Source organism: Nothoprocta perdicaria, unplaced genomic scaffold (genome assembly GCF_003342845.1).
Source record: "Nothoprocta perdicaria isolate Ctin4 unplaced genomic scaffold, notPer1 scaffold_227, whole genome shotgun sequence".
NCBI classification, from domain to species: domain Eukaryota; kingdom Metazoa; phylum Chordata; class Aves; order Tinamiformes; family Tinamidae; genus Nothoprocta; species Nothoprocta perdicaria.
Window position 1 is genome coordinate 553,977 of NW_020455449.1, and position 26,870 is coordinate 580,846.

Sequence of the window (26,870 nt, forward strand, 5' to 3'; positions counted from 1 at the left end):
GGCGCGGGCTGCATGGCGCCGGGCGCGGGCCACATGGTGCCGGGCGCAGGCCGCGTGGATGCAGGCTGCATGGCGCCGGGCCGGCCGCGCACGGCACCCACGGGGCCGCGTGGCACCCACAGCGGTGCAGGAGGTAGCGAGGAGCTGCAGCGCACAGGAGGCTTCATTTCTGCAATAGCAATACCTTGTCTGTCTTTGTTATGAGTCAGATGTGGATTCAAATCTCTAAGCTCCCAGGCTAACGTCTTTTTTTTGTTCTTTTCCTAGAACAACTCACTGCTTTTGAACATCGTCTCTTTTCAGGGATAGATTACAAGTGTCTCTGGGCTTACCTAAAATACTCTTTTAGGTATTTGAAGAAGGCACTGCTTCTGATGAATCAGCATTGCCAACTGAAGCAGTCAGTGAAAGTAAGGGAAAGCTGGAGGCTGCTGCTCCTGGGTCAGGGTCTTCCTGGGAGACCCGAGTGTGGCCACTGCTCTTAGCTCGCGAGGTCAAGGAAGAGCTGCCCAGCGCGGAGGTGGTGAAGAGCTGGTTGCAACTCCTGCCTGACGTGATCCTGATGTGAAAGATGTCCTGGCTTATATTATAACCCTGAGATTAAATTTCTGAGTTAATTAGCATGAGGGAAAGAGTGCTTTTATTCTGTTAAAACGTTGGTGGATAGAGCAAAATCTTTGAGATGAAGGCACAGATGGTTGCTGGCTGTAGCTGTATTTGAGTTTGGCGTAAGACGAGTCATTTCAGATTTGAAGGGCAGGTGGCCACATTATTGTAGCACCAAGCGGCTGGCGGGCAGTCTGCTGGCAAGGCTTCTCTTTTGGGAATCTGGAGCTGACACTCAAGCTGAGCAGATGCTTAATAACTGGCTCTACCTTGGTTGAGTTCTTCAGCCATTAGAATGATGACAGCTCTCTCACCCTTGCTGTCTTCAGCTTTTAGCTTTTTTGTTTTTGGTTTTTTTTTGATTCCTTCCTCTAGTTTCCTGGCTGCATTTAGTGCTACCCAGACTATTAGAGGTGCTGTCTGGATTGAGTCTTTCTGGAAATTTGTGTGGGGTTTGGGTAGCTGCTCACCCATCTCTGGATTGCGGCGTGGTTTGACTTTCCCATATCTAATCAGATGAAGGAGCCTCTGGCACTGGTGAGGTGTCTGAAGGACTTTGTTCTCCAGAAAGGAATTCAGACGGATCCCCTCTAGGGACAAGTGCTTGTGAGTCAGTGGTCTGAGCAACTCTGTAGCTTGGGCCTATCCATTCATGTTGGATTTACTGCACAGTTTGGCTCCCTGAATATGGTTCTGAGCCTGTTAGAAGCTCTTTTCAAGACAGATCTGATTCTCCTGGTCCCCAGTCTCTTATTCTTAAGAACTCAAAATTAAAAAAAGAAGAAAAAAAAGTTGAAGTTAGCCCAGCTGTTGGGCACTTTCATTAGTGCATTTTCCTCTGTGTCATTTATCCTGCTTAGTCTTTTGTGTCACGTTGTATCTTGGCTGTGCTTTGGGCCCTGGGACTAGCAGGAGTTGTGTGATGGGAGCCGGCACGGCACGGACAAGGAAGAGTTGTGTCTGTGTGCACGTGTGCTTTGGGGAAGCTGCTCTGTTTGGAAAGCAAATGGATGTAGGAAAAGGGATCACACAGGGGTGTGAAACAAAGTGTGTGCACAAATTCAAACACAGTGTGGTGGAGAGGCAGAAAGCTTAGCTGAAATGCCAGTCATTTCTTTCTGATTCTATCTAGATATTGCTCTGAGGAAGTCAGGGAATGTATCTGGGTAGCTCTTCTGTTCTGAGTGTTGCTCTGTGCTCTGGTGTCTGACAGAGAGGGAGATGCAGGCATCAGAATGCAGGTCATAAAATTGTCCAACTGAAGAAATGGATGTCAGTTTAAATAAGTTCTTTAGATATATCTACACCACCCATTTGCAGAAATTGTGTGTTTATAGTGAATATGATGATGTATTTAAAAAAGAATCTGTATAATTCAAGGACAGATGAAACTCATGTGTTTTAAAAGAGAAGTCGGACTTGTGCCATTTTCTGTGGGAACTGTAGGTAATTATTTTGATGAGTTTGAAATACCCCTGTGTAATACAGGCTTGAAAAGCATTAGAAAGGAAAAAGCATTGCAGTAATCAGTGCTTAATAATGTCACAGTCCCAACCGTTTGTTAGATTCAAAAACTTGCACTGAAAGGAACATCAGGGGGTTAAAAGCAAATTAAGTTAGCCCCTGCATCCTGTATGGTAAGCAGAGATGCTAGATTCATGCTTCCTCATCAGATGAGGATGGGGTCCTCAACTGGCGCTCCTAGCAATGACAGGAACTCATCCTTGAAAATGAGGGAGATGCTCCTGAATGCCTCCTGAGATGGAGAAGTGAGCCCGAGATCTCCCTGCTGACAGTGTAGAGTGAAGATCAGTGAGTGGTTCCTCCCTGCGTCCAGCTCCGTGTGGGCCCAGGAGGCTCCAAGAGCCGCGCGAGAGCCGCGGTGGCCACGGAGCCGAGCAGGGCTGGAGTGCGCGGCGAGGGCAGGGCTGGAGCGCGAGCCGAGGGCAGGTGGCACCTGGGGGTCACTGCGGGCTGCTGTGTGGTCCCTGGAGCTGGGATGTGGGAGTTCTGTGGCACTGAACACGCTCGGCACAGAGGGAGGTGAGCGGAGCTGACAGCTTGCCCACTGCAGGCTGGAGGTTCATTAACAAATCTCTGAGGAGCTCTGTTGAATGGAAGGATATGGCAATTTTCGGGCACTAACTAAACCATATCTGAGGGGTTTTCAGGGGAACTGCCAGAATAACTCCAGGGACATGTCATACGTCTGAGGCCCTGCGTCAAAGCGTAAAAGTAACAGAACATGTTTCCACATTCATTTTCTGGCTGAGAAGAAATGTGGGAAACATGTTCCCAAATAATTAATATTTGCTAAACATAAGCAGCAAAAATCCTTTAGTGGACAGAGATTACCTATAATTTTACACCCAGCACCAATTGCAATATAATTTCAGAATTTATTTTCACTTTAACTTGTAATCTGAACTTACGTTAGTTGTACAGCTAATAGCATTTACTCTGTATGATAGTATGTTCTGAGAAGGAAATGTTAAGTGAAAGTGCTGGGGGGAGTCATCTTCTTAATGCCTTTCCCATTCTTGAATTTCATGGGTGCTGAAGTAGAGGAACTAAAGAGGAAATACCTCGGTTAAAAAGCTTGAGGTCCCATTGAGAAGGTACTTTAAATTGATACAAATTCTTTTCTAGGTACATCTACAAACTTCCTGATTTCTGAGGTACCACCATGAAATTAGTATAAAATTTTACTAAAGGGCTTTGTTACATCTTTGAAATATTTTGAAAATTGAGTATTTGATATATTTTAACCTGATACAGCTAACACAAAAATAATTTGTTTTGTCAATGCTTCCTGGACTAGAATCCCACTTTTTGGTCCTTATCCTAGGTAAGACATCATTTGCAAATTGTGCTTCTTGGGAGGGTGTTTGTAAGGCAAAATCTAACTGTTGAAGGTAACTGTTGCTAAGGTATTAAGGTACTGGTGAAAGTGGAGTGGTTGTCATAGTGACAGTTAAAAATAAATGTGAAATTGTTCTTTTTTTTTTTAATTTTCCAGTCTACTGAAGAAAATTGAGCGGGAAACATGGAGAGAAAGTGGCGTTTCATTAATCGCCACCGTGACGCGCCTGATGGAAAGACTACTGGACTATAGGTGAGTGATTGGCACCGGTCTTGGATCCTCAAAATATTAGCAAAACCTGATAAACCTGATCCTGTGTGAATGGCTGCTGCGCACGGGCTGACCAACTGCCCTGCTCAGGATCTCTGGCTGCAGCTGCTCAGTTGACAGGAAAGTAAAGCAAGCTGGAGAAAAACAGTGGTGTGAAAATTCAGGGGCTTGACTTGGTTTCCTACCAGGAGCATAGGAATTGTAAACAGCAGGTCGGTGATTCCAGCCTGTCTGAAGTCACAGTGCTCGATACACCTAACACCTAACAGTTGTGTAAGTAGAATTCTTGTTGCTGTGTCACTCACGCTTACTGCGAGTGTCATCCTGCAGAGCAGATGTGTACACCGAGATGTGACACCTGGGTGAGGAGCTGGCATCTGACTGTAACACACAAGCAAAGAAAAGAGAAAGAAGAGGCCTCCCTGGGTTATATGAATGGGAGATTAAAGTGTTTTTTCTTTCTCATTTGCAACGTCTGTGTGCAACCTTCCATGTAGTCTTTGTTGCCACAGTCAGTGGTAGCACTTTCTAGAGCTCAAGGGTTTTTTCTTCCCTCATCCTATGGGGGATGTGTGGTAAAACTTGCTACTGCAAATTGGTACCTTCACTGATACCTGATCTCGCTTGAGAGAGGAGCTGTTTTACTTACAAAGAGACTGAACTCTTAGCTTCTGGAAGCCATTCAGTGCTGCTGATATTGGAAGATCAGTTGGATTACAACCTTCAGGGCTGTCAATCCAGTGTCTTTCACATGTGCAAAAAGAAGTGTTTGTAGCACTAGTTGCTATGAAAGTGTTTGAGACAAACTAGTTTGCTTCATATATTCAAGAATCTTTAAAGTTGTTTCAGTTAGCTTGCTGACTAAGCATGTCCATTTTTGTGGTGTTCTTCATGTTAAGGGGATAAACTTGATGCTTTTCTTTATGGAACCTTTGACTCCTTGCTTTCTGTTTTAGGGACTGCATGAAAATGGGAGAAGTGGATGGTAAAAAGATTGGCTGCACTGTTAGCCTTTTGGTTTGTACAATACTTTTTCTTCCTCTTTTTAATGCTGCTTGAGGATTGTCTATTTTACCACCGTATGTGTTTGAATGAGAACTTGCTTCTTGTCAGAGTGGGAGTGGAAGCTGGTAGAGCAGTGCTGCAGCTGGGATCTCTGAGAGCTGTTTAAGGAAGAATTTGGTACACTTGGGAGGTAGCATTTCCTGGCAGTTTATACTTGGGCTCTGAGAAATCTCTAAAATCCTTTTATCCAGTTGGCCTCTCTCCTTACTGGGTAAGTTTCACCAAGTTTCTTCTGAGCTTAATCAGTCTCTGAGTTCATTAAACAAATGCTTTCCCCTTCCAAAGAGGCAACAAAACACACACAGTTTCTCTTTTTTCCTGGCCTCTTCAGTAATTGGCTCTGGTTGGCTCTTACAATATACAAATACCTTCTGAAAACGGTAGGCTATCCATTCTGTACTTTATATGAGAGCCAGAAAAGCTTCTGAGGAGCTTCTCCTATAAAATTAGCACCATTATAGCCATGTGTGCAAAAATTTATTTTTGTTTAGAAGATATAATTTGGTTCTAACCCAGTTTCCACTGACAAGCTTGTTGATTTCCATTAACCTTGAAAAGTTTCAATTTTTAGGGTGATGATTTTTAGAAAGCTGTATTTTTAGCCATGGGAAAAATCAAAATAAGCTTTTAGTTCTGCCTTTTTTTTTTTTTTTTTTTTTTTTTTTTTTTTTTTTTGTCATTGAAACAGTTTGGTGTCATTTCGAAGTAGCAGTTATATATAACAAAATCCAAGATCTCTTCCTTAGGAGAAGTGCTCTCTAAATAGGAATGGTATTTACCACATAGCCATGGAATTGCAGGATTTCTGTCTGTAACAAACAGCACCGACTTAGATGGAGGGAGAAAGTAGCAAATCCTGCTTTCCTCACTCTCAGGATCCCCTGGGGTTAGGCTCATATCAGCGGTGCTTCTATGAAAAGGCTGGAGTAGAGGTGTCTAACACAGTCAGTTCCTTATGCATAAGAATCACCTAACTTCAGTTTGGAAGATGCATTTCTATTGAAGGAACTCTTGTCATCACAGAACTATATGAAAACATTGAAAACTGTATTGAGTAAGTGTGAGAAATTCATTTCGGAGTACCTACCAGGCTTGCTTGGTCCTCATTGTTGCTTGACATTTAATTGATATTTCACTTCTATTAACTTAAAATCACATCAGTCTGTGCAGATTTTTCTCTAGTGCTTTACGCTGTTGTATGACATGATGACAATTAAGTAAAATATGTTTGCATTGTGTGCTTGAATGTTGGCTTTCAAGCTGTGTTTTCTGGGGAAAAACTCCCCTCTCACGTAAGTTGACTTTTTGAGTGATCTGCCCTGCACTAGAGTTCATTCTTTGTATTAGCAGTTACACCTTATGTCTTGAAATAGTTTATTGAAAGAGCACACCAGGCTTTACCACGGCATTAGCACAGGCTGCTCCTCGGCTGTGCCTGGGTGGCCTTGCTAAGCTCGGCCCTTGCTTAGACCTGAGCTGCAGAGAAGGATGAGCTGCTGCGTCCGGCCCGGCCTTGGGGCAGGTGCCAGGGCCCTTGGGGCGTGGGGGGAAGAGCCACAAAGGCCCCTCTAGTGCTGCCCTTGCCTCTGTCTTTAAGCCTGATTTTGTACACTTCTGCATGGCAGATTATGCTGTTTTCAGACAGATAAAAATGAGCACACATGCAGATATATCTCCTTCCATTTTCACAGAAGCATGAGTTCCTCGTGTATGCACTGTGACAGGGAAACAGAAATTTTTGGATTGCAAAGGCATGTGGTAGTCTAAGGAGGACACACTATTACAGAACTATTGATATAGTTGTTTAAGTCAATCATAAAAATACTATTTCTAGTAAAGTGTAACATTTCTAATTTTATGTTTTTATTATATTTTCACAGTGCTTCTCTCAGTCTGTGATTATAACTCACAATTTAGGAAACAGTGGCAGGGAGTAAGAATGCTTTCTGAAAGGGGAAACATTTTGGCTGTTTGCCTGAAGTCCCAGATAGCAAATGACCTATATAATACAACATAAACAAGTTGTTAATGACTAAGGAAGAACAGTGCTGGTGTTTCCTATACATCTCTGTGACCCAAAGCAGGACATCTCTCAAAGTTAGCATGGCAAGCAGGAGGACCAGCTGTATGTCCACGCTGAGCATGACAGCGCTGGACAGCACTACGAGGTTGCATTCCTCTGCCTTGAGCTTGAGGCCTGCAAGTGCATAATGAATGTTTGGAACTGCAAATGCTGCTGTTGTATCCAGTATTTTATTCATACAAAGACCATTAGAAGTTACACATCCAGAAATCTTTAACCCCCTCTAGAAATTCTGCTGTGTAGCTTTGGATATGACTTTAGAATGCAACTTATTTATATTTCAGGCATGCAAGCCTAATTTATGCATCAATTAGTGCTTTTAGGAGGATCAATTAAGGCTGAAGAAATCATATCTTTCATTCAGTTTTATGCTCTTTGCAGCACTGAATAGTTCTTTGTAATGCTGCCAAAGTCCTTCTGGCATTTTGCTGTGACAGAAGAAAGAGTAAGCATACCATACAGTGGATATTCTATTAAAATATGAATTCAAAAGTTAGATTTTAAGTCAATATAAAATATTGTAATTAATTTAATTAATTTAATTAATTAAGTCAATATAAAAGAGGCCAGGGAGGATAATTTTGGATGGTGAAGGAGGTATGTAAGACCAGCCTGATTTTAGTTCTGTCAGGTTCTTCCACTAACATCATATGAAATTTAACGAAAACAAAAAGAACTTTCAAGAGTTCACAAAAACACATTTATGTATTTTTACAATAGTGTATTTAATGTATTGTATAGCCATTATCCTAAATTATTTACTAGATTTCATGACTAAATTCAATTTTATTGCAGAACTTTTACAAGACTGAACTGAACAAAGAAGAGATGTATATTCGCTATATTCATAAGCTCTATGACCTACATTTGAAAGCACAAAACTTTACAGGTAATTGAATGCAAACTACTAAAGCTCTATAGGACTAGACTGTGATATATGTACTTTTGCAGAACTGCAGGCTGCAACTTCATGGAGGACATAGAGGCAAGAGCTGAATCTCCTTGCTGGGTTTCTCACTCGCATGGGCTCTCTCCCACTCACCCACCCATCTTCATTTCAGCCCCACATCTCTACTCGTCGCTGTACCGTGTGGAATGTAAATGACTGCTGCTGCTATAGGCTGCAATGAGGCTGGCATATGGTCACCCAGGAAGAATGAAGTTTAAAGGAAGCTTTTGAGTCAGCTTGGGCATATTTGAGCCCACATAGCTTTTTGCAGTGCTGATGGTTAACTTCTTGGTGTGCTTCCTCTGCATAGCTGTTTCAGAATATAAACTTTTAAGTTTAAATAAAAAGAAAGGGAAGATTCTTATTACTTATGATGAGACACAGACCTGAAAGTCTTAACCAATGAAGGACTTTGATGTCTTCTTGAATCATGATGTACCATATTGACAGTCCAATTTTCCTTTACTGTTGTCCAGTACTGCTTGGTACAGGGCAGAGTATTATTGCTTAAATGAAGAAATAAGATGATAATGTGCATATCTGTTCCTCACACAGCATGGGGGGGCACTTTTGCATAACTGCATGCTATCAAGAATTGCAGAAGTGTGTAGAAGTCACTGTCTATTTAAATTAAACATTTTATGGTTGCCAAAATGTTTAATTGCCCTTGTAATACCTCCATCCTTTCCGCAGTGAGTACAAGTGCAACTACACGTGTTCAGAATCCCTACAGCATATCTTCCTTCTTAGAAGTAGATCTGTTAAGCAGTGTGCAGTAGTAGCTAGGCTTATGGTAGACAATGCCCACAAGGAATTTCCTTATACCCTACTTTTTCCAAAGTTCAACAGAAAAATCCTGCACGTGGAATTCCCACGTTCCCTTTGCGATCCATGCGTGTCAAGTCTAAACTAGAGAAATCCAAAGAAAGGATTTTAATTTCCTCATATTACCTGGGATTAGTGAGCCAGAAGAGTTTTGACAATCAGTATCTGTCACAACTGGCTTTTGTGATAGAAACTGTAAACTGTCCTGATTTTGCTTAGTAGTTCTTTGTAACTTGCTAAGCTCTACTGAGCTCTCTTCACAGTGGCTCCTGGTATGGGTTAGTTTGCCTTTCAGCATTTAGGAGAGCCTAAGCTTTAAGTCTTCTATTACTATCCATTCTGATTTTAGCACTTGCTCAAAATGTTATCTCAAGGATGTTATTGCCCAAGTATTTATTAGTAACATGTGTGATTTTTCCATTCTTTGCCATGATAGATCCTATGACTTGCATTTTTTTGCCATGAGAGCCTTAAAAGAAGTTTGGCTCATATCCATGGCAAAAGAATAGAGGACAGTCTTTCTACTAGAAAACAGATTCATGTAGTCCCTTCTCTTGCCTTATCAATATTACTGTTTTATCAGTTAAAACAGAGTGAACTTTTATAAAAGTGACCAATATCAAGTAACTGGAGATAGGTAAAAAAAGTCTCCTTACCAGTATTCTTGCATGCTGTACCTGTATTTCCTGAGCTATACTGGTTCAGTCTAGGGATAAAGCCAGCTTGCCCTTAGAATAATTGTATTTTCTCTCCTTTCATGATATGATTTACCAGACTGCTTCTAATAATTCTCTGGTGAAAAATAGGCTGCTTTTTAATATAAAACCTAGCTGCACATCTTTCTTCACCCAGCGCTCAGTTACAGCTATAAATTTTAACTCTCTTGAGGATGAAACATAGTCCTTAAATGCTAGTTGCTTGTGCGTGCTCTCAGTCACCTGCAAGTTGCAAGAATATTTTTGTTACACAGTCTTGGGAGTGCCTGTTTCTTGAATCTTTCTATATAAATTGAATTTCCCACATCCCATGACAACCTGGTTTCTCTCCTCCTGTTCTTCTGATGCGCAACCAATAGTTGCCTCTGCTAGCGGTGTCGCTGTTGTTGTTTATTGCATTGGCCACTGCTGGGCAGAGAGATCTTTTGTCCACTCCGGCCATTCTTGTTTTATGTACATTGCATATACTTTTATGACAACCCTAAGCATAAGAAATGAAAAAGAACATGACAGGAAAATCTGCCACATGTAAAGAATGATTTATTAACTCAATGAAAAATTATCGATGTGCAAACTTGCAGATTTTGAACCTAAAATTGTAGCTTGAAGCTACGACATTATCCAGGCAGAGTCTGAAAATTATGTGCTGCTAAACTTAAGGTTAGCTGCACAACTTCAGCTTCTCTCCTTTGCATGTTTATATTATAGTGCAGTCTTTAATTATGTTTAAATTGATTTTAATGAATGTATTTATTTATTTACAGCTGATTTTAATTAATTTATTGAATTAATTACAGCTGATGATGCTGTTTTCTCTCATTTGGTGCTCAGATAGTGCTGTGCTCACCAGCTGAGCAGTCATTCTGGGTATTTTGCCTTTGCATCATGTGGTACCTTGCATTCCTGCCTCCCATCAGTCTAACCCTTCTGATTGAGAGTTACATGATATTCATCTTCACATGTCCACCAAAGGCACGCAGGGAGTTGATTTAAAGTATTTTTTGAAATAACTTTATTTGCTCTGAGCTCAAATTGCACCCTGCTTAGCATTTTATAGCACTGTGCTCAGAGCACACGCTCCACGTACTTCAGCTGCAGCAGTGATTTTTCACCACAGATTTTTAAACTGGACACATAAAAAGAACTTTACAGTTAGAAAAACCTCTGTATTCTTGGTTTAAGGCAACTTAAAGGACCAATAGGAACTCACATGGCAGAGAGAGGAGTGAGATATTGCTATGTAGGGCAAGATTTAGCCACTCCAGCATAAAAGCTACATTATTGCATTATAGTGATCTTTTGCTTTACGTGCAACCTCCAAAACCTTTGATAAAATAAGCCCTGAAGGCAACTTCTTGCAACACAACCCATCTCCAGAGCGTGGCCCATGTTTAGTGCTGAATGGTGCAGAGTGCCCTGTGTGAGCAGAGACCCAGGCTGTGATCACTAACTTGGAAGACCATAAAATGCCGACGTGCTGCTGGCCAGCTCGAGCAGTCACCACTGGTATCCATTCTGGTATTTCTTCCTTGGCTGACAGTTGACCTTACAGAGGAGAAGTTCCTTAAATATTAGTTTTATTGTACAATTTCTGAGGAATTTTTAAGCTAAGTTGAAAGAATTAACAACCGGATAATTCCTAGCAACTGTGATCTAAAGATTACTGCAGTGGTCAGCAGCGGTTGGTTTGATTCCTTCCAAAACTAAGAAAAAGATGAGAAATTTTCCATGTGTAATTGTCAGTTATTTTCTATGGTAGAAGTACAGTTTTCTATAGTAGAAGAATGTGAGGGCTCAGTTGTGAGGGGTTTGTTCCACTTCTGGAAAGAGTGGGATCTGTTAAGCACAGACATGGCTCTATTTCACTGCCATCCCTAACCAGTTTTGCACTGTGTCCTCTAGTCCCTTCTATCCTCCTTTCTCTATTTCTTTAATGATATTCCTCATATTCTGGGATCTCCATCCAAAACCAGATCTGCTCTCTCTATTCTATACTTGAGATAATGCAAGTACCTAATACAAAGGTGCATCTCCTCAAGAGTATTCACGTTTCCACTGACTGTATTTGGCAGCTTCATTTGTTTCATGGTGCTGTGCCATAACTTGCCTTGCAGAGGCTGCCTACACGCTCCTGCTGTACGATGAGCTGCTGGAATGGTCGGATCGGCCCCTGCGGGAATTCCTGAACTATCCCATGCAAACGGAGTGGCAGCGAAAGGAGTATCTCCACCTGACCATCATTCAGAACTTTGACAGGGGAAAGGTAAAGCAGCCTTGTCAGCTCTTCAGGAATTTGGGGGCAGTGGCGTGGCTTTCCTTTTCGTTTACCAGCACAGTGTTTGGCACTGCCTGGTTAAGCAGTTACTTAAGTACTTAGCGACACAGTAGCTCCCTTCTAATCCCATCTTTCTATCCTACAAATATTGTACACTTATATCTGAGAATAATTGGCACTTACCTAGCAATTCTCTTTTTAAGTGTTAAAACACTAGTCAAAAGATAGCAGAATTTCTCCCAGTTTAAATGGTGGTGAAAGTTAGTTATATAAGGAAAGAAGCTTATCAAATTCACACACTTGACTGAGTGGAGGATAAAATTCAGGGACCCTATGAGGTTTGTATCTATATCTGTTGTATCTTGTGGCAACTGAAGTATCTCTAAAAAGGATTTTATTTTGTTGCCAAGGGGAGAGGGGTGTCACATTTACAGAGGAAAACCCTGTAAACCTGCATTTCCTAAACCTGCACAAACCCCTGCATTTACAGGGGTTCATTGTCCTCTCTGAGAATGCTAATTCTCATTTAAGCAGGAATAATTATCCCATAGTCTAAAATTTTATATGCCCTTTGCTGATAAACAAGCGATTAATTCCAATTTTGTATAGATAGGATGAACCATATATGCCTTATAAATGTAATGCAACTCATGTTATTATTAGTTTTGTCAGGAACTGCCTTACAGATTTTAAATTGTATGGTGCAATAACATATTTTCCAATCAGAATGCTTCTAAGGAAATTGAGGTTATGTTAATACGTTTTAAAGGTGAAGTTCCTCCTCTGTTGAATCTATCCTGTATGTTGTATCAAAGGAGATGTGCATCATCATCCTGGCAATAACTGCCTTGCAGTGATAGTCCTGTCTTGGGAGAATCATTTATTAGGTCCCTCAATATATTTTTGATCCTTCAAGGTACCTGCCACTCTTAACCAGCAGCTGTCAATGTGTTTAGTGGACAGGATGCTCAAGTATTTTCCATTACTGGAAATATTTTGTCAGTATAGAAAGAACAGAGTTTGAATCATGAATTCCTGAAGAGTCTCTGAAGTTGCTGAACACCTTTTACTGGCTTGTTTGCAGTGCTGGGAAAACGGCATTATTTTATGCAGGAAAATTGCTGAGCAGTACGAGGGCTACTATGACTACAGAAACCTCAGCAAGATGAGGGTAAGGTGCCGGAGTGCTCTGTTATCCTTCAGACACCCTAAAGCTTGCTTTATTTCTTTTTAATCTGGATTCTGAAATATTGCTTAGAAAAATAAGTCTTTAGGTTTGGCTTTCCCACCCTTTCTTTTACGTATATTTGTTTCTTGTAACAAAAGTTATAAAAACAGTCTGAGCTTTTTGAAGAAACATAGAAAATCTTACTGCTGTGTTTGTACACAATTCCTGCACACACACAGGAATTCTGTGTGTGAGCTCACTTTCCTTTGTTTCTCTGGTTTATCCAGGGAACATGCTCTGCACAATCCTTTCCTAGGAGCAATGACATGTTTTGGCAATTATAATTGCAGTTACGCAGACAATTACATTGCAGTTATAGTTGTGAAGAAACAATTTGCAAACAAGCAAAATACGACTTTGTGATTCTTTGTTCTGTTCATTACGTGACAATGCATTCTATTTAAAAACACCTAACAAAACCAAGCATTTTCTGACACAGGCTTTCTTCTTTTTCTGTCACTTTGAGAGCTCTAAGCGTTGCTGCTTTGTTTTTTCTTCCTGTTACTGTATTTCAAACAGAATCCAACCCTCTCTTTGTGTTTGTCTCTCTTTGATGGATTTCATTTTACATGTTACAGCTGCCTCTATCCTCTTCTCTTCTTTTCTCTTCTTTTCTCCTGCATGGGGGATGTTTGCTGGGGGTACGGACTGATTTGTACTTAATCCTGAGCTGCTTAACAGCGTGATGCAAAGTTCTCAGCACAGAGCTGCACTCCCTGTCACTGATCTGCTTACCCAGTGTATATTTAGCTCTCTCAATGGCAGGGCACAAGCACAAGCAAACTGACTCTCAGCACGTGAATAAGAAAAGAGAAATTGCTTATACCTGTCTAATTAATTCTATTAATATATATGTGTTCAAAGTCGTAAATATCCTTCCACTATAACATGCCACTGCTGTTAATCTGCTTGAGAAAGGAAATGTGTTGAAAAGCAGAAGGGGAGGGTTCTCGTTGCAGTTTAGACTTGGCAGTAATGGAGTTGTCAGCAATAGCTGCCGTGGCGCTGAGACTGGGTTTATTTCCTACCATTACTACAAAAATATTCTCAGAGAATGTTTTGTTGAAAATTTATCACCACAAAAAAGGAGACTTTTTACCACTTCCATTTATCGTTAAAGAACTATGCTTGTTATCATTAACCTTTTACCCTGTTAGTATAAGTGTTTCATAGTTAATGTTCATTTCTAAATACTTGGTAGTTTTAAAGTCACTGGTAGGTATAAATGTTTATTCTGAACTACTAGAGACTTTTAGTTCTCAGTGTTACTCAGGTGCACTGCAGTTGCAGTGGTGTGGAGCAGGGGGTGAAACACCCTCCTTTTTGTAGCAGCTTAAGGTAAAAATAAGACTTGAAATTATTATTTGCATTTCTTCTCAATCTTACCCAGATGATGGAAGCCTCCCTATATGATAAAATTATGGATCAACAGCGTTTGGAACCAGAGTTTTTCAGAGTTGGATTTTATGGGAAAAAGTTTCCATTTTTCTTGAGAGTAAGTGAATTGAAACTAAACATGTTGGAATAATTTTGCGCTTCGTGTTACCATTTGTTATCATTCTGCCTACTTGAGAATTTGCTCATACTGTACACAAGTTCTTCTCAGATAAGAAATGGGAAATTTAGTGTGTTAGCTAATGAAATCTAGTTCTGTTTTCAGGAAGGGGGAGAAGGTGCCTTCTGTGAGTCATGGAGGAATAGTGGAGAAAAAGATGCAGACTTCCAGAGTGCCACATAAGCATAGGATTCATGTTTGTGCTGGAAATAAGGTTCCCAAGTTCCAGTTTTAAAAACAGTTTACAAATTCAACACCCAGAGTTTCATTGATTATCAGTGTTCTTAAGCTGACAAGATACATGATGATTATTCTTAAAATTATTTTTCAGATTAATTAATAGACTTAAAAAATAATTTATTGCAATGTAGGTACACCAGTGTAGGTATAGCCCTTTTCAATCACAGCATGTATATGCTGAAATAAACAGTGGGGCAGAGTTATTTCATAATTTGTCCCAGCCACTCTGTTGAACTCGGAAGTTGTTCAAGTGCTTGTGAAAGCCTCGTGCCTGCATCCCCTGTTCCCCCTTGCACAGTGCTGCACTCTGCACTGTGCTGGTTATCCTCTTGGGGGCAGGACTGATCTGGTCTTCTTGCTGCAGCCAGCTCCCCTTGAAACACAATCCTAAGCTCCTCTTCCAAAGGTCGTTCAAAGAAGTGATTGAGCAACGTTGTCTGTATGGTGGAGACCTAAAAAGCCCTATTTTTCTCTGCCTCTGTGGCAATTCAAAATGATGCCCCAAGTCAGTATGATGGGTACCTACTTTTCTATAATTTTCTGCAGAATAAACACTATAGCATTTGGAAAAATTATAATTTTCCCAATTCCAAAAGCAATTGGAAAATGAATTTTTGAAATGATTTTTATTTTTTAATCTTCATATTTTTATTAAATAAAGCATAACTATTTGTTTTTTCCAGAGATTGTTGAATAAAATACATTTCAAATGATAGAATTTCCTTTTTCTTTTAACTGATCTTATTTTTTTCTTCTAGATTTCTTGTTTTCATCCTTGTCTTTTTTCTTTTTTAAGAGAATTGCTCAGAAAGTCTTTATTTAAGTGCATGCCTTTGCATCTAATTAATGATACCCAATTATTTTCACATAACTTGCTCGCTCTCTCTCTTTTTTCCCCCAGAATAAGGAATTTGTTTGCCGAGGACATGACTATGAGAGGCTGGAGGCCTTCCAGCAGCGAATGCTGAACGAGTTCCCACATGCCATTGCTATGCAACATGCTAACCAGCCAGATGAGACCATCTTTCAGGCAGAAGCACAATGTATCCACATCATCACAAGCCCATGCTCTGTGGTTGCCTTGTCTGCTTTTAAAAAGCCTAGGTACATATATAGCCAGTATGACCCACCATGTGCCTCCACTAGAAGAAGTGGTAGGGCAGAATTTCCACATCATTTGCCCCAGACACTCTTATTTGGTTTGAATTTCACTTCATTTCATTTAAAAAATCCCTGGTAGATTATTAAGATTCTTACTTGAAACACAATTACCTGCAGAACTATGACAGCTGTGATAATAGTGTCAGATCAATTACAATCGTTTGAATTCCTAAATACAATATTAGCGTAACATTCTTATGACTGAAATATATTTCATTCAGTCTTTTATTTCATGTACAATCCCATTTAAATAGATTTTTTTTAAAAAATAGATTTTTTTAAACCAAACAATATAAAGAAATTCTAGATCATCAAAAGTCTGTTTCCCAGTTTCCCTTCCTAAGCCGTTAATAGTCTAGGAGATTTTAATGCTGGATTCTTTTTAAAGAGGTTTTTACTCTGCCATGCTCCAGGAGTCTATGTGCTTTGCTGCTTTGAACGAGGTAGGGTAGCCTTAACTCTTTACGTGTAGATCTGCAGATCTATGCGGTGACACCAATTCCTGAAAATCAGGAAGTCCTGCAGAGAGATGGCATTCCGGATAACATCAAGAGCTTCTACAAAGTGAATCACATTTGGAGGTTCCGCTACGACAGACCATTTCACAAAGGCACCAAGGACAAGGAGAATGAGTTCAAGGTAAAGTCACCACACGCTTTCCTAAACTGATGGACTTAAGGGTTTGTTTGTAGCTTCAGTTACAGCTGTGTTATTTGACTAGGTGGAGTATAACAGATTTGTGACAAATAGGTCAGACTTAACTGTTTTACTTCTCATTGTAATTAAAGTAGTAAGGAAAATACACCAGAGACAGGAAGGTCGAGGAAATAGGAAAGCAAAATGTACATACTAGTTTTTGCATCAGCTGAAGGCAGAAGAGCCCGGAGAGATCGGAACAGCCTTAAAAAGTTGCTAAAGCGGCTGACACAAAACTGCTGAGGAGGCAGCATGGGGTGTAGATGCAGCAGTCCAAGTTTCTCTCTCCCCAGGGTGAGGGAGAGGCAGTTTTGACTGAGCTACAGCACATTGTTCTGCTGCTGTGGCATCCAGACCACAAGTTACCTCTGACCTTGGACTTGAACTCAGAGCAAAGCAGTAATTCCTCCCTAGTGCATAAATGACTTCTGTTTCTCCTAATAAACTGAAAATTCCTTACACTTTTATTGTATAGTTCTAATTCTGATTACACTAAATATACTTAAATTCTGTCAACAGCTCCTTTGCTACTTATATGCATGCAGATAATCAAAGATATTGCCGCACTGAGAACGTGTAGTTTGAAAGACCTGTGTCATATATCCTGGTATTCAGACATATGAAGTTAATTATCCCATGGATACTATTATTATAAAGCAAAAGATAAATATAACAAATTAGCTTAATTAAATCACCACTGTCCTCCCATTAAAGCTTCAGGCTTTATTTTAATTGTACAGCTTGTATATATTTGTGTAAGACCTAATATGTGTTTTGAATGAAACTTTATCCTGACTAAAAGTAGTGTTGGTTTATCATTTTACATACCCCTTGCTTGTGCAAAGTGTTTTATATTATTACATTTAAGTATCACATCAGCCATTCATGTTGGATTGTCAAAATACCTCCACGCTGGAGAGCTGGTCACCCTTTGCCCTAAAGCTGCTCTTATGCTTCTTAATTCTCTCTCTTCTCTGTTACTATCTCCGAATGCAAATAAGAAAAGCTGATTTATTTGTGACTGGCAATGAGGGGACAATGTATAGTATAGAATAACACATCAAAAAAGGACAGCAGAAATGGCAGAATTTAATGCGTAGTAAGGAAATCCTAGAAAGTTAAGAGGGGAAAAATGTGCATATCTTCCAGGGGAGACGTTTTGGTAGATATTAGGATGTTTTTTATGTGCTCTTTTGCTTAAATAAAGGCATTCAAGAAGAAATCTGGGACTAATTATAAAAACTATACAGATAAATTAAGATGTCAGCAAGTAGTTACTGCTCTCCTTCTAAAAGAGAAATTTGGAAATTTTGTTTTAATGTATTATAGAGCCTGTGGGTGGAGAGAACCACCTTGATCTTGGTGCAGAGCTTACCTGGAATATCTCGTTGGTTTGAAGTGGAAAAGCGTGAAGTAGTGAGTATAAGATCTTTGATATGAATTGATTGCAATAAGTATTGTGCTCTGATTTGCTTTCTTTTCCATATGTTTTCTGAGGAAAACTAAGGTTTGTTACCCATACCTAGTTTCTTTGAGCAGATTTTTAATCTGGCTACCTATAAGCTATTTACAAAATATTTTGAGTTGTCTAATTTCTGTTAACTAAAAAAAATATTTTCAAGAAGATACCATAATGATCCGTGTAAACAGCTGACGATAAGAAGGTGAAAACCATAATGTGCAGTTACAAGGTGACTAAAGGCAACACAATGTCAACAAATTGCTTTCCTAAAATGTAAGAACTCTAACATTTAATACTTAGCACACACAGATATTCTAAATTTGGCATATTTTTCAGTATTCTGAACAAGGAAACCCTCTCCAAGCCGGGCTACTATAATCAGCTCCCCATGGGGGTCAATGTTTGCCGTGAGCTGCTCTGGTTCCCTGCATGGACACGGGGGGAGCTTCCCACGCGGAGCTCTCCGCACCAGAGCCCAGCACAGCAATCTGCTGCTCACACACTGCTGTTTTCCCCTGTGCCTTTTTGTCACTTCTGCAGAAAGCTCTTGAATAATCCTGAAATGTTCTCTGAGGAGTGTTCCTGATCTGGTGAGCTCTCAAGAACTGGCCAAGTTCTGAGCCCAGGAGCACAACCGATGCAGCTATTCTCCTTCCTGACACACCTGTATAGTCTTCTGTAGGTACTGAGCAATCCTGCAAGGTCAGATAATCTAGAAGAAAAGGGAAGGGAAGAAAAGGTTGTTTCTTTTGCTCTCTGATTATATGATAAAACTAATTAGATTATGTGATAAAATCTGTTCTCAAATCTTTTAGAGTAGAGCCCAAGTGAAAAAAGCCTTTCCCAAGTGAAAAAGATCTGCTCAAATATTCTAGAACCTAGTATAACCTTGCTTCAAACTGCCTTTAATAAATGTAGTAATTTAACTAAAGATTAAACATGTTTGCAATGCTCCTTACTCCCTTTTCAGATAGAAATGAGTCCTCTTGAGAATGCTATTGAAGTCTTAGAAAACAAGAACCAGCAGCTGAGGACACTGATTAGTCAATGTCAAACTCGACAGATGCAAAATATTAACCCTCTCACAATGTGTCTAAATGGAGTGATTGATGCAGCAGTTAATGGTGGAGTTGCTAGATACCAAGAGGTAAGAAATTTATTTAGAATACATTTATTAAAATCTATTTTAAGGTCTCTGATTCTTTCTTGTACAGAACATGCTCTGTGCATTGAGGACAAACTATTACATCAGTAATATTCTTAATGATATATTATTTCCTTTACTTTTGCCTGAGGTCATGTTAAATATGTTTAATAATAAAGCTGTTACGCCACAGATTTTATAGTAAGATTCCTCAAGTGAGAAGCATATTGATAATTTCCTTTACCTGTAGTGGACAGTGATTTATTTTTGTCTGTGAAATATTACAGCAGCATAATTGCAATTAACCTTATTGCTCTCCCTCCTTTTTATTTGAACGTTTTTTCAGTTTCTTTTTAGGTCAGAAGATAGCTCTGGCTAACCAGCCCTTTCCTATTGCATGCTGGCATTCTAGGAAATTTAATTCTTAACACAAAAGGGTTATTTCAAAGAGTCACTCTTCTAAATTTTTCTTTTTTTTTTTTTTCCTCCAAGTTTTATGAGAAAAGCTGTTTGCTAGAAAAGTCTAGTGAGAATTAATGCATGTAATTGAGAAATACCTAATTTCCATTTGCAGTGCTAGGCTTGTGCTGAAAAGTGGTTGCTGATTATTGTAATCATTGATTCACCCTAAAAAAACCTTGCATATCTGGGGTGCTGTGTTCCCACAAAGTAATTTTGATCAAAGAAAAAAGAAAAGAGGAGTATTTTTTTCTAGCCCAGCTTGCTGTCCTTCTTTCCCCTCATAGCATTATGAGATACTTGAGCCTGGCTGTTTCTTCTCCATTGAAATTTAAGTCAGGTTGAATAATGTTCCGTGCAATGTCTCAAAGGTAAAATTACTGCAAGATTCAGTGTTTGCTCTACAGTGCTAAATTTGCTAAAACTGCATCTAAATGAATCCCCGGAACATTGAGTCCACTGCAGCATTAGGATCTCTTGTCAGCAGCGGAGCAGCGGAGCAGCAGTGTGAAATTGTGGGCCTGGGGCAGGGCTCTAACACGTGTGATGTTTCCCCGCTGCCTTTGGCCAACAGCAGCAAAGCTGCTCAGACAGGAGAGCCCCACAGAGGTGGCCCTGGAGCGAGGGGGTCGCGTCGGCCCCGGATCTGCTCCCGGGTACCCCGGTCCCAGGGAGGTCAGGCCTCGCTCTGGGGTCTTTGATGGAGGGTTGTCGCATGCCCCTTCCTCCTTTGCTGCAATTCTCCATCTCCTTTTTAAGTTCTTGTGTTTCCTTCCTGTTCCTCTTGCATCTGTGTCCTTTTGGCTAGATAGATTTATGTTCTGTTCTGTGTTGTAAGCATCAAATTCATACTGATACCTGTGGGTGGGAATTTTTTTCCTCTTCTATTTCACTTTCATTCTGTTTGTATGTCCCCTGTTCAGTCTCCTGAAAGAAATTTCTTATCTCCTTTCTTATCTCCTTTCTTCCTTCCACGTGTTCCTTTGTGCTTCTGTTCATCCATGTGTTTCACTTGCTTTAGCCTTCTCTCCTGTACAAAGCTGATAACTCCATCGGTCTTGGAGCTTGTGCTCTGAGGTGAACACGGTCCTGTCTCCAGTGATACCCTCCTTTCCTTCTCATAGCTTTGCAACTTGAGGTATAGCACTTAGCAAACACGTTCTTTGGCCAACTGCTGCCCTTCTGAGTCCCTCCTTTTATTTTTATCTTCTTTTTCCACCCCCGCTCCTCCAGCAGCCATCTCCAGCTATCCATCCCTTTTGCTGATATTCCACGTGTTACTTCATCTGTGTCTTTCTCTGGTGTCAGTACAAGAGCAGATCCCAGGAAAACCTAGAGACACTATAGTTATCATGCAGTACCTATACCTGTGCTAAAAAAGGCAATGACTTTATCTGAACACTGCTGGAAAATCAGGAATTGTGCTTTGTGCCCAGGAGCACCCCTCATTTTGTCCTTTCTGCTATAGAATATATTTCAGCTTTCTGCTGCTTTTTTTGCTACAGGAGTCAAGGTACTTTCATGTTTAATTAGTGGAAACCATGAGTTCTAAGAACATTAGTGGATTTAATCAGATTCTTATCTTTTTTTTTTCCCTTAAATACTGAGGATTTTGTTTAACGTTAGATATTACATCTCTGAGTCACATTACAGATCTGTATAATTCTCAGCTGAAAACTGATGCCACCTGCTTGGAATTGAAAGAACACTGAGCTTGTAGAGGAGAAAAATATCAGTTGGCAGAAGTTTGAGATTTGGGATTTTTAGTGAGAAATATCAGAGGGCTCCTTCTTAGTGTTTGAACATGAAGTCTTGTAAGTCTATTGATCTAAAGCGAAAGGACCAGATGAAATAAGTGTTTTTCACAGCAGTGTTGGGAGCTGAATCATGATACACTTGTCTGCAGATCCACTCCTACCCCTTATTTACAAGTGATTATGCGTGGCAGAGATTTAGCAGGTGAAGATGGATGAAGGATCTTGTAAGAGGTGTTCGAGAGAAACACTAAGGCAAGCGGAAAAGGAAAACATGGCACAAAGTAAAGGGTGTTACCCCCTCAGCCGTATGGATGTGGAACGATGTCTCTGTACAAGTAGCACTCTACAGGAGAACTTTGGTTAAAATGCAGTGTGATAAAGTCTGGAGTTTCCTTTGCAAAAAAGAAGGCAAGAAATGCTGTAAATGCTGTATAATGCTCCTGTAGGGTAACATAGATGCCCTGGTGAGAAAGATGCAGCCATGAACAAAAAGGGGATTGCTGTATCCAGGCCCTTACTGGTGGGTAAAATGCCCCAGGATATTATGGCTGGTACAATTTGAGCATTGGAGATGGGATGGAAGGACAAGTGTGCTTGTGGATGTTCCTGGATGTTGTTCAGATGCTCTTGAAGCAAATGTAGGAGGCAGCAGTGCCCTGGTGGCCAAGAAGGCTGACAGGATCCTGGGGTGCATTAAGAAGAGCGTCTCCAGCAGATCGAGGGAGGTGGTCGTCCCCCTGTACACAGCCCTTGTGAGGCCACATCTGGAGACTGTGTCCAGTTCTGGGCTCCCCAGTACAAGAGGGATGTGGAGCTGCTGGAGAGAGTCCAGCGCAGGGCTACCAGGATGATCAGGGACCTGGAACATCTGCCCTATGAGCAAAGGCTGAGAGAGCTGGGTCTGTTCAGCCTGGAGAAGAGGAGGCTGAGGGGGGACCTGATCAGCGTGTATAAATACCTCAAGGGAGGCAGTGAGGAGGAGGGGGGCGGCCTCTTTTCAGTGGTGGGCAGGGATAGGACTAGAGGGAACGGCCACAAGCTGAGGCACCAAAAGTTTCACAGGAACTTAAGGAAACACTTCTTGACAGTGAGGGTGGCAGAGCTCTGGAACAGGCTGCCCAGGGAGGTTGTGGAGTCGCCTTCTCTGGAGATCTTTAAAACCTGCTTGGTTGTAGCCCTGTGCCCCGTGCTCTGGGTGATCCTGCGTGTGCAGGAGGTTGGACTAGAGGACCTCTAGGGGTCCCTTCCAACCTTAATGATTCTATAATTTTGGAAAGCAATGTTGTTGAGAATTATTTAAAACATAGTTTGTGTTAACAGTGAATAAGAAGATACTAATCAAATAAACATTTCTAGTACAGTAGCTTAAAATTCCACACAGTTCTTAAGATGTCTTTATAGCAGCATAAAATAAAGGATAATGGAGCTTCTAATAGGAAAAGGCAGGAAAAATCTAGCTCTATATAATTATTGAAACGCCTGCACTGCAGTTAATGGAGAAGAGGTTTTTAGTTCAGGTGACCTTTGAGTTGTTTCATTTCTGATTTGCAAGTTTCCAGACTGGATTCAGGATCTGTCCTGGATGTTAAGCTATTGCTGAATTCCACTTCAAGAATGGTTCCATTTTAGTTGCCTGTGCTCTCCAACAGCGTGGAGGTGAATGCTTATTTTACATGTTTTAGTATCATCTGCTGCAATAGAAAGAAGTAGGAGCTTTTGTTTTGCAAATAGCATTTAAAAATCGGTGTGATGTATTTTAACTCACTTTATGTGATGTTTGCAATGGTATTGTTTCCTGCATAGGCATTCTTCATCAAAGAATATGTCTTGAACCATCCAGAAGATGGAGAGAAGATCACGCGCTTGAGAGAGCTGATGCTTGAGCAGGTAGAGTGAGGGGGGGAAAAAACACCGAGTAGGTGGCCTGACCAGCTGGCCTGACTCTAAATAAAATGTGAAATCTGGAAGGATAATTCCCCAGGGGTCTTCAGTACTCCACATAGGCGGAAACTTCCTATATAAGCTGGAAGCCTGTTTATATTCTACCTGGTCTTTTTTATGATAACCTATAGAAACTTCAAACTAATATAGATTAAGGGTTGATCAGGAGGCAAGGTGTGGCCTTATGATGACAAATACTTGTACGGCATATTTTGTCAGCTACTGTAAGATAGACATTATTTTTACCAAAATGTTCAGCATAATTAAAAACAAATGCAAAAATCCCATGTCTTCATGCAGTAGGAAAATTTTTAATGCCTGCATATACCAGCAACTATTGTCAGAAATCAAGTGATGAACAGTTGTGTTCTATGGTTTCAATGATTTTTGTGTTACTTTATTTCTTCTCTTTGCCATAGTCATTATATTTTGAGTATATCCGGTAGAATTTGCTAAATAAAATGGAAATCAAAAATAAATGAACTGCATAGATTATGATGGACCTAAGTGAAATGTAGGTCCTAGGAATGTTTCTATTGCATTAAAACCAGTATATTTTTATTTGGCTTTCATTTTCCTGTGTTTCACCGAAACAGAAAGACTATAAAGGGGTTGGTTTGGTTAAGTAACAAGCTAAATGACTAAATTGAAAGTAGTTAGTTCTTTTAGATATAAGACTCTTTCAAACCAAATAATTTCCAAGTGGAAATTAAAGGAGAACATTTCAAATTAGACTTTGGGAAAACTCAAAGTGGAAGGTTTCTGTCCCCTCCGCCCAGTGAATGTCAGGCCACAGAAACTAGAACAAGGTAATTCAGCCACAGGGCAGGGGCTGCAGAAGAGAATGGGAAGAAGACCCCAACTCAAAGCAGTAGCAACTCAAAGGAAGGGGAGATTGCTGGTGATCCAACCAGAAACATGATTATTCACAGCTAGAAGGTCTACCAGCACCAATTATAAAATGTCTGCATTTGGAAAGGATTAAATAATTTTTTTTGACTAAATAGTTGTGCTGAAATATTTCGGTATTTATTAAAAGGCATTTACCTGTCTTTGAAATTTCAGCATTCTGCATACAGCAAACTCTACAATGTATAGTAGGTACTCTGGTTAGAATGTTGGGTTTTGGCAAGGTAAAATTCTGTTTTTCATCAGTGTTGTGATATCTTTTGATCAGATTAACTGAAGGGACAGATCTCCTGCAAGTTTAAATCATAACAGGTTCATTGATTTCTCTTTCATTTGTATAGTGTATGGTAACTGACACCTCTGTTTCAATTTTTCAAGCTATGGTTAATCTCACTAACACTTGCAATTTAAAATTGGAATTAGTAACTTTCCGTGGGGAAAAAAAATTGAGTTGCAAGCAATATCAATTAAAAACACTGTCTGGTGCACACAAATGATTGAACAGAAATTGCAGAACATTGAAAAGGGTCAGGATCAGAGTGTGAATGCAAACACTTACCTAAAGGCAGTGATGTTGTGCCTTTACACATGCCCGCTGAGAATCTGATTCAAAATATCAGCTCCCATGTTCTCTTCCAAAGATATTACAACACAGTGCAACTATTTTGTTTTTAAATTCAACTTTATCTGACTCATCACTTAACTGATTCAATATTTTAAGTGTGTATGACCCAAATTTGTGCAGGATCTGATTTTTAGCAATGTTATTCTGCAACCTACTGGGGTTAACTAAGGCAAGGATACATGTAAAATCACGACTTTTTGAAGTCACTGTAGAGTAGATACACAACAGGCAATAATGGACTTACTTCGAAATATATTCCAAGGCCTCTAGCACCTGTATCTGTGTATTGCACTCATGTTTTATTTAATTTATGACTTCGTAGAAAATTTAGGGCTTAGAACTGCCCCAAAGTTTGTACGGTTAGCATTTAGCCAGATTTCCACTACTTGATGGTTTCTGTATTAGAATTGAATTCAGATAGGCTCTATCCTTAAGAAAGTCAAATAGCAGAAGAGGGAAAAGCATAATCCTTGCCTGTGTCATTGGCTTTAGTCTTAGGCCTTGCTTGGTCACAGGACTTTCAGGCATTTAAACAGATGGCTTTAATAGCTGTGGGATTTATTTATATTTTTTTAATAATGTCACAGTTATTTGTTCAGAAAAAGAAACTCTAAAGAGAACAAATCACGTATTTTTTCCCTCTCTTTTCTCCTGTCTTGTCTATAGGCTCAGATTCTGGAGTTTGGCCTAGCAGTGCATGAGAAGTTTGTGCCTCAGGATATGAGGCCGTTGCACAAAAAACTAGTGGATCAGTTCTTTGTGATGAAGTCAAGTTTGGGAATACAGGTACGTGAGCAGGTGCCCTGATGGGCTGTGAGACATTTCGGCTGCAGCCAGGGAGGTTATTTTCCCTGAGCAGCAAATAGTGACATCTTTTGGTTGTTTGTCCACACTACGTCTTGGTGGTGTTCCAGCAGCATCACAAAGCATCATCAGGGAAGTTTCATCAGTCTAAAAATTAATTTTCCTTTTTTTACTTATGGTGAGCCTGATATAAACACAGATATGCCTAATCAAATGAGTATCTGGGTCTCACAAAGGGCTTAATGATGTTATGCTCATTTTAATTAATCCTTTTTTAACCATTTGCCAGGAGTTTTCTGCCTGTGTACAAGCCAGCCCCATTCATTTCCCCAACGGAAGCCCTCGTGTGTGCCGCAATTCAGTTCCTGTTTCTATGAGCCCTGACGGTGCCAGGGTAATACCTCGACGCAGGCAAGTGCAATTGCTAGAAATTGATAGGTTTGGTCACCTGTGGAAGGTGACCCAAAAACTACGGCTGTGTGTGTGCTTGCTGGTGCGCCTGAACTGTCTTCAGGCGTGAATAAATGATAGATACAATCAGTTCCTTCCCCCTCCACTTAAAAATTCAAAATAAATTGTGGAGATTATTAAATGTGCTGTTTTCTAGTCATACCTGATCAGTAAAGCATGACCAGCAACTGCAGTGAGCTATTTTCTGTCTCGTTATCCCTGTAACAGTCCCTTGAGTTACCCAGCTGTCAATCGGTATTCATCCTCCTCGCTGTCGTCCCAAGCTTCTGCTGAAGTCAGCAATATCACGGGGCAGTCGGAAAGCTCTGATGAAGTTTTTAACATGCAGGTACAAATTATCATTCTTCACTTAAAATAAGCTAAAATGAGTGTTAATTACAAAGCTTTTTGCTAAGTTAATACTTCTGTTCATTATTCCAGTAGAAATTCTAAAAGTTACTGCTAACTAGGAGTTCACCTCCCTCCTTTCCTTACAAAGAAAAGCTTTCTTTGTAACTGTTTCTTCCGGACTAAAACTGAATTTATGACAAAATAAACAATGCAATTACGTGCACTTCATCATCATATTTTAGATTTTTTTCCACTTGTCACAATTGTGATGTAATTATTTTATTAGATATATTCCTATTTATTTGATATTATACTAAGCCTTTATGTGTAGATACATTAAGGCTTCTTATACCAATTTTCTACTTTGAGATAGAATTATATTAGTCTAACAAATCACAGGTTCTTTATTTTAGTGAAGCACATAGTAGAAATCTAA

The 26,870-nt window shown here is 40.1% G+C and overlaps 1 protein-coding gene across 1 annotated transcript in view; it reads left to right on the plus strand.

Moving 5' to 3' along the window:
* The window catches only part of DOCK4 (dedicator of cytokinesis 4), a 181,472-nt gene that overhangs the window by 143,320 nt on the left and 11,282 nt on the right, over positions 1–26,870 (plus strand). The window contains exons 33-47 of the mRNA XM_026039279.1: positions 3,428–3,454; positions 3,626–3,721; positions 4,696–4,756; positions 7,683–7,776; positions 11,492–11,640; positions 12,737–12,823; positions 14,271–14,375; positions 15,577–15,718; positions 16,309–16,475; positions 17,862–17,948; positions 18,965–19,141; positions 23,158–23,241; positions 25,496–25,615; positions 25,923–26,044; positions 26,312–26,432. Coding sequence (XP_025895064.1) covers positions 3,428–3,454; positions 3,626–3,721; positions 4,696–4,756; positions 7,683–7,776; positions 11,492–11,640; positions 12,737–12,823; positions 14,271–14,375; positions 15,577–15,718; positions 16,309–16,475; positions 17,862–17,948; positions 18,965–19,141; positions 23,158–23,241; positions 25,496–25,615; positions 25,923–26,044; positions 26,312–26,432 — 1,639 coding nt within the window. The remainder of the gene's footprint in view (positions 1–3,427; positions 3,455–3,625; positions 3,722–4,695; positions 4,757–7,682; positions 7,777–11,491; positions 11,641–12,736; positions 12,824–14,270; positions 14,376–15,576; positions 15,719–16,308; positions 16,476–17,861; positions 17,949–18,964; positions 19,142–23,157; positions 23,242–25,495; positions 25,616–25,922; positions 26,045–26,311; positions 26,433–26,870) is intronic.